This window comes from Otolemur garnettii, unplaced genomic scaffold, assembly GCF_000181295.1.
Source record: "Otolemur garnettii isolate 467f Iridium unplaced genomic scaffold, OtoGar3 scaffold00097, whole genome shotgun sequence".
Classification (NCBI taxonomy): domain Eukaryota; kingdom Metazoa; phylum Chordata; class Mammalia; order Primates; family Galagidae; genus Otolemur; species Otolemur garnettii.
Genome location: NW_003852492.1, coordinates 449582 through 457308, shown reverse-complemented (window position 1 = coordinate 457308; position 7727 = coordinate 449582). Strand labels below are relative to the sequence as shown.

Here is a 7727-nt window from a genome sequence, read left to right as displayed (position 1 = left end):
AAAAAAAAAAAAAAAACTAGTATAACTTCCATATCACAACAAGAAAAAGATTATTTAAGAATGGACATAGATGTAAAAGTCCTTAAAAAGTGTAAGGAATTAATCCTGTAAACATGTTCAATTTGAGTTTACCCCAGGAGTATAAAGCAGGCTTAACGTTAGAAAATCTAATGTAGGCTGGGTGCGGTGACTCAGACCTGTAATTGTAGCATTCTGGGAGGCCTAGGAGGGAGGATCCCTTGAGCTCAGGAGTTCGAGACCAGCCTGAACAAGAGTAATACCCTATCTCTATGAAAAATAGAAAAATTAGCCAGGTGTTGTGGGTACCTGTAGTCTTAGCTACTTGGGAAGCTGAGGTGGGAGGGTCACTTGAGCTCAGGGGTTTGAGGTTGGCTGGTGCCATGGCACTCTACCAGGGCAACAGAGTGAGACTCTTGTCCCCCACCCCCCCAAAAAGGAGAGTGGGATGGGCAGCACCTGTGGCTCAAAGGAGTAGGGTACCGGTCCCATATGCCGGAGGTGGCGGGTTCAAACCCAGCCCCAGCCAAAACTGCAAAAAAGAAAAAAAAAAGAGTGGGAAGAATTGACCTACAAACTATCAAGGCAGATTAAAAACAGTAAGTAAGCCAGCGTGGCACCAACACAGGGATATACAAACAAGTGGAGAATGAAGAACCCCATAATTACTCCCCACATAAGACAATATAACAGCTGTGACATCATCGGGGGGGGGGGGGAGGTAGTAAATGGTGCTTATTCAAATGGAAAAAATACTGGGTCTGTGATATGAAATCATGAACAAAACCAAGCCAAACAAAAAAACCCAGGTAATTAAAGACCTAAGTATAAAAGGAAGTACTTCCAGAAGAAAATACAGGGGCAGGGAAAGGAATTCCTGAGTAACATACAAAAAGCACTGACACAAAGTGAGTTAAAATATTTTATATAAAAATGAAAAACTGGCCAGACACAGTGGCTCACACCTGTAATCCTAACACTTCTGGTGGCCAAGGTGGGGGAATATCTTGAGGTTGAGAGTTGAAGAGCAGCCTGACCAACACAGCAAGACCCTGTCTATACAAAAAAATGAAAAATGTTAGCCAGGCAGGAGAGCTTGTGCCTATAGTCCCAGCTACTTGGGAGACTAAGGCTAGAGGATCGCTTGAGCCCAGAAGTTTGAGGCTACAGTGCACTATGATGATACCACTGCATTCTAGTCCAGACAACAGAATGAGGTGCTATCTCTAAAAAGAAAAAAAAAAAAACCATTGTCAGCTGGTCATGGTGACTCATGCCTATAATCCTGGCACTCTGGGAGGCCAAGGCTCAGAATCCCTTGAGCTCAGGAGTTGTAGACCAGCCTGAGAAAGAGCAAGACCCCATCTCTACTAAAAATAGAAAAAAAAAAAAAAGCCAGACTTTGTGACAGGCACCTGTAGTCCCAGCTGCTGAGGAGGCTGAGGTAGGAGAATGGCTTGAACCCAGGAGTTTGAGATTGCTGTGACCTAGGCACTCTAGCCAGAGGAACCCAATGAAACTCTGTCTCAAATAAAAGTGACAAGGCTGGGCGAGGTGGTTTGTGCCTGAAATCTCAGCACTTGGGGAAGCTGGGGCCGGTGGATTGCTTGAGCTCAGGAGTTCAAAACCAACTTGAGCAAGGGTAAGACTTTGTCGTGGCCAGCACCTGTAGTCCCAGCTACTCAGGAGGCTGAGGCAAGAAGGATCACTTGAGCCCAAGAGTTTGAGGTTGCTGTGAGCTATGACACCATGACACTCTACCAAGGGCGACAGAGACTCTCTCAGATATAAAAATTAAAATGACATTATAATACTTTTTAGAAAGTCTTTCTAATAATTTAGAGCTACAAACTTAAACAGGAATAAAATAATGCCTGAGATTTGCTTCAAAATGATGTAGATGTAGGAGGTTCGGCGCCTGTGGCTCAAGCAGCTAAGGCACCAGCCCCATACACCTGAGCTGGTGGGTTCAAATCCAGCCGGGGCTGCCAAACAACGACGGCTGGAACCAAAAAATAGCTGGGTGTTGTGGCGGGTACCTGTAGTCCCAGCTACTTGGGAGGGCGGAGGCAAGAGAATCATTTGAGCCCAGGAGTTGGAGGTTGCTGTGAGCTGTGTTGTTATAGCACTCTACTGAGGGTGACAGCTTGAGACTGTCTCAAAAAAAAAGATGTAGGAGTGAGGGAATAGGTAGGGTTACTATTGATAAAAGCTAGCTATGAGCTGATAATTCTTGAAGCTGGTTGACAGATATACCAGGGATTTGTCAACTTTTTTCCTTTTAGTTATATATATATATATGTGTGTATACATAGTTTATCATATGGTGAAAAGGAAAAAAAATATGACAGTAAGATCAGTTTCACCCACTAAGTTCGTGGACATTTTAAAATCTGATAATTCTAAGTGTTGGCAAGAACATAAAAAAGTGGAAACTCTCAAAAACAAATGGTAGGAACATAAATTGGCATAACCAATTTGGAGGAAACTTTGGCATTTTCTAGTGAAACTGAAGATGTAGATTGTTTACTACTCGGCTATTCTCCCTCTAAGCTAAATCTTAGAAAATCTTGCTCACGGAAAAGTACAAAAATGTTCATAGGCACATTGTTTTTAATAGCAAAAACCTAGAAATAACTATTTCTAGAAGAATATGTGGCTAAGTAATGGCATATTTACATAATAGTAAGAAAATAAATTAAGTGGAGTGTCAGGCATCAGCCTGGACAAATCTCACAGACCTGGTGAACAAAGAAAGGAGTCTGCAGAGCAGTGTTACAGAGCCCTTTGTGTAAAGTATAACGCCAGGCACCGCTGAACAAGGTGCTGGTAGGGACACACACATTCATAGTAAATTTATATAGAGAAAAGCTAAGAGCAGGTAAGTCCAAAATTCAGAAGAGTACTTAAGTCTGGGGGGGAAGTGAGGGGACTGCAGTTCAGGGAGTACCACAGGGATAAGGTTTTGCTTATTAAGCTAGGGGGCAGGCACCTGAGTGTGCCTTATATTACATGTATTCTTTAGTCCTTTTGTCTATAAAATAATTCATAATTTAGAAAGATTTTTTTCAGTGAAAGAGGATATGATGGGGGAACTGAGAAGAGGCACAAAGTACACATTGGGGGTAAATAATGAAATTGATTTCAGTTCACCAGCAAACTTATTGAGCACAGATGAATGAGACCCTGCCTGTCCTATGGGGAACAGTCATCTGCCAGAGAAAGATGCTGATTCCCGTTGTCTGAAGGTACATACTGCTCTGGCCAGACCCTGATGATGCCCCCAGATGTCACAGCATCTGGGCTTTGGGTCCCAGGCATTAGGGTTCCTACCTGGTCCCTAACCATCCTTATATATTCAGAATGGCTTCTAGGTGTGTCTTTAATGTTCAATAAATGAAATGCCATGCTGTGCTGAATGCATCTTTCATACAGCCTTTTGGAGCAGATGGGTGCCTCTGGGAAAGGGCACAGCGTAGTGTGTGAAGGACATGATACCTGTCACTTTCTCCTGATACCTGTTCAGGGGCTTCCCCAGGCAACCAGGAAAACCATCCATGTTGAGGCCTGTGGTCTAAGCTGCTTGTTCATCAGTCAAGTGAGCACCTAGGTCTAAGAGACACCTGTCTATACCAGTGCCCATTTACAGAGGAAAATGTAAGAGTCTTCCAGTCTTCCTACCCTATTAGGCAGGAGGCAAAGCACAGCTGACCATCCCAGTATCAACACTACCTCCCACTCTAGCTTCCTCTTAGCTTTCCTGGGGAGTCCCCAGCTTCTTCATGATCTTCCTGGGGAGTTCCCAATTTCTTTATGGCCTTCTGGGGGAGTCCCTGACCTCCCCCTGGCCTTGCTGGGGAGTTCACAGTAATAGGAGCCTGATGGGCAATTGATCCCAGGATCACCGGCAAAGTGCTGCAGACTCTGGCTCCTTATACCTGGCACATTAGCTAGAACCCAAGGCCCTGCATGTGCTCTTTGAAGCTTTACTCCAACTTTCTGGGGTCATGATGATATAATTAATGTCAAGGGAGTGTCTTCAGATCTGAAAGAGAACAAACAGAATCAAAGTGCTGTCACCCTCCCCAAACCCAGCACCCGTTTCCCCCAACGGGCCCTGCTGCTTCTCGGTTTTATGTTACCTTTCCTTCCAAACCCATTGTACTATAATGCCCCTCCCCAGATGTGCATATATATGCAGTTCTTTCCTATTGTTTTATACTGTTTCCCAAGCTAAGCCCATGTCCCCCGGCATCCTCCCAGTCCTCAGTGGACATCTCCAACCTGATCACAATGAGATGCTATTACTAGCTAATGATTTCCATTGAGAACTTCCTGTGTGCCAGGCCCTGCCTAGTATGAATACTTAACATGGGCCAGGACATGGTCTAAGCCTTTAGCGATATACTATTCTCATTTTATAGTTATGGAAGCCTGATGGGCAATGAGGAAACTGAAGCACACGGGGTTAAGCAGTTTGCCCAAGTGACTCTTCACTAGCCATAGGTGAAGGAGCAGGACACAAGTGATTGCCGTCTTGCCCACAGTCTGGGCGTCCCCTAAAAGCAAAACAGATCTCAAGCTATAGCCTAACCCCCTTCCTCTTCTCCCGCCCACCTGCATCTTACAATACAACTTACACCGCAGGACAGCTTCCTGGACTTGGTGAAAGCCACCGTCGGGGCCCCTGCCGTCCACGTAGTACATGAATCGGAGCTCCGGAGGGTAGTCAGCTCTGGCCAGGCCGGACAGCAGGGGGATGGTGCGGCCCTCCGCCCCTGGGGCCTCAGCCAGGGCCTGCAGCATCTGGTACCTGCACCAGGGGTCCCGCAGGAAGCCCGGGGTGATAAGCAGCACGCGGCAGTGGCTCCGGCTCAGCGCCTGGCACAGCTCCGACGCGATGGCGCCGCCGGGTGCCGCGTCCCGGAGCTGCAGGAAACAACGCAGGCTGGCAGCGCTGCCCTCCAGGTGGGATACCAGCGCCTGGGCGGCCCCCAGGTCCTCCTCGCTGTGGCACACGCACACGTCGTAGTCCTTGCCCCAGCGGCCGTTGCTCCCGTAGCCAGGGGTCAGCGGCGTGCCGGGAGACCCGACTGAGCTGATCCCCTTGGCAGGGAGCCCATCCTGCGAGGCAGGCCGCGATGTGGCACCGGGCGAGCTTTCAGCAGATTCCGACGTCCTCTCGGGCTTCCTGGACAGGGCCTGCCTTAGCCAGTCTGCAGGGAGAACACTCCGCTCTGCCCGTGTCTCACCGCCCTCTCATCGACCCACCACCCAAGATGACCTGTCTGTGTCCATGCCCTGGGACACAACACATTCTTCTCAGAGACCTACCACTATGCTGTTTTGTACATCCTGACGGACTTGAGTAAAATTTCCCTCTATCTGGAAGGTCTGGGGAGTATTCAAGAACTCTGGGGTCCCGTGGGTGTGTTTTACTGGCTTATTAAGAGATGGCCCCACCCTGCTCGAGGCAACTTTGATGTGTGGGTCCCCCAGTCCACCTTAAGCAGAACTTGTCACGGAGGTTGGCAGTCAGCCACCTGGGGAGTGGTGAGCAGAGCTTTTCGAGCTAGTAAGAACCATCAGTCTCCAAGCCCACTTCCAATGCCGTGGGGAGGAGGTGAAGTTAAATTAAGAAGTGCGGCCCTGGCTCGGCGCCTATAGCTCAACCGGCTAAGGCACCAGCCACGTACACCTAAGGTGGCGGGTTGGAATCCCCAGCCCGGACCCGCCAAACAACAATGACAGCTGCAACCAAAAAATAGCCGGGCGTTGTGGCGGGCGCCTGTAGTCCCAGCTACTTGGGAGGCGGAGGCAGGAGACTCGCTTGAGCCCAGGAGTTGGAGGTTGCTGTGAGCGTGATGCCATGGCACTCTACCCAGGGGGACAGCTTGAGGCTCTGCCTCAAAAAAAAAAAAAAAAAGAAGTGCGGCCCTGTTGTGGCGGGCGCCTGTAGTCCCAGCTGAGGGAGGCTGAGGCAAGAGAATCCCTCAAGCCCAGGAGTTGGAGGTTGCTGTGAGCTGTGACACCACAGCACTCTAACATGGGCGATAAAGTGAGACTGTCTCTACAAAAAAAGCAAAAAAGAAGTGCGGCCCTTACAGAAAGGAAAGGGTGGGAGGAATGGCACCTGTATGGCGCTGAGAAGCCCTGGCCTGTCACTAAGTGAGCTACAGGATGAGGGCAGCTGCCCAGCCCTCCTGAAGGGTGCAGAGCTGTGGTGCTCGGCTGCATTTGGAGTCAGGCACCTGTGTGTGACTGTGGGTCTGCAGCTTGCTTCCTGTATGACATCTCCAGTCCCTCATCTGTAAAATGGGTTTGTTTTAGTTGTTGAAAGTTGGCTGAGATAATGTGGCATCTGGCATACTGTACCCATAAGTACTCATAATGATGTCAAAACCTGGCTACCCAGCTTCTGATAAGGACAGATAACTTAGTGTTGTGGGGACTGATTAGTTTTCTTTCTCTGCTTGGCTCCTTCCTCTGAATGGTTCTGGAACAAAGATTTAGATAACAGGAGGCACAAGGTTAAGCACTCAGCGAGGGTGGTTTCCAGGCTAGGAAAATTACCTAGCTGAGCAGGTCTAGAAAACCTCTGGGCTGAAAGGATGAAGATTAGACTGATGCATCCTCACCCCCAACCAGACTTCTGGGCACTGAATACATATCAGGAGCTTCACCTTCATCTCATCAGCTGTCCTCATCCACCCTGTACGGGGGCCAGGCAGGCCTCCTTCCTCGCCCATAAGGAGACAGGATCCCACACTCAGCAGCAAGAGCAGAATTAGGAGCCAGGTTCCACTTACCAGTCATCTTGCTCAGAGGCTTCCTAGACCGGGAGCGAGGAGCTGGGAGGGAGGTCGATGATGCCATAGTGTTGGGCTCAGAACAAACCCCATAAGATTAGGCATTGGTACAGTGGGAAAAGGAGAAAGACCTGGTTTTGACCTCATGGGACAGCCATCCTACCAAAGGCAGAGAGAGAGAGACTCACAAAATCTATATTTACCTTACTTTAAATCCCAATGGCTGGACTCCCAGAAGTTCTATTTCTCTACTAACCCCTGACAAGGGCTCCATCTCTAAATGGTTCCTCACACCCCCCACTGGATTAAGAACAGACATGATTGTGATTGGGGCTGGTTTCTAGCTAAATCCAGATCTGTGTAGTGTGGTCACATTTATAGGATATGAGCTCACCATGACCAGTTGAGTGACTGTTCTCTGCTCCACCTGGCCAGGAAGGTATCTGGTACCTGGGGAAGGGGATCTGGCAGGCAGCAATTTAGAGCATCTTGCTATATAAATGCTGAAATGGGAGAAGAAAGACAGTTGCTATTTGGAAAAATAGATTATGTATTAAATAATTAGAAAAATAATTATGTATTCAGGTAGACAGATGGTGAGCTAAGGGAGGTGGTGACATAAAGTATGAAAGCTGCAGCCCCTAGAGGTGGAGTGGCCTTTGGCAATCTTGCTAAGCTTCAGTTTCTCCACCTGAGAAATACCCACTTGTCAGCATTATTATAACAATTACGTGTGTGCTAATGGTACCTGACATATAATAAATGTTCGGAAAACATGGTTTAGTATGTATTTAAAAGAATCTAGGGTAGCGCCTGTAGCTCAAAGGAGTAGGGCACTGGCCCCATATACTGGAGGTGGCAGGTTCATACCTAGCCCCGGCCAAAAACTGCAAAAAAAAA

The 7727-nt window shown here is 48.1% G+C and overlaps 1 protein-coding gene across 2 annotated transcripts; it reads right to left on the bottom strand.

Annotated features, from left to right (window-relative positions):
- Positions 1–2442: 2442 nt before the first annotated feature.
- On the bottom strand, positions 2443–7298 carry TIRAP (TIR domain containing adaptor protein). Of its 2 annotated transcripts, XM_023516764.1 has the most exons (4): positions 7222–7298; positions 6828–6986; positions 4659–5234; positions 2443–4063 (listed from the first exon to the last, which is right to left on the bottom strand). In XM_023516764.1, exons 2-4 carry the CDS (start codon positions 6892–6894, stop codon positions 4044–4046), a joined length of 663 nt encoding a protein of 220 aa, XP_023372532.1. In that variant the 5' UTR covers positions 6895–6986; positions 7222–7298; the 3' UTR covers positions 2443–4043. The 2 variants fall into 2 exon arrangements, with proteins under 2 accessions (XP_023372532.1, XP_003795976.2); XM_003795928.3 differs by lacking the exon at positions 7222–7298 and having other exon boundaries at positions 6828–7169.
- Between the last annotated feature and the right edge of the window lie 429 nt (positions 7299–7727).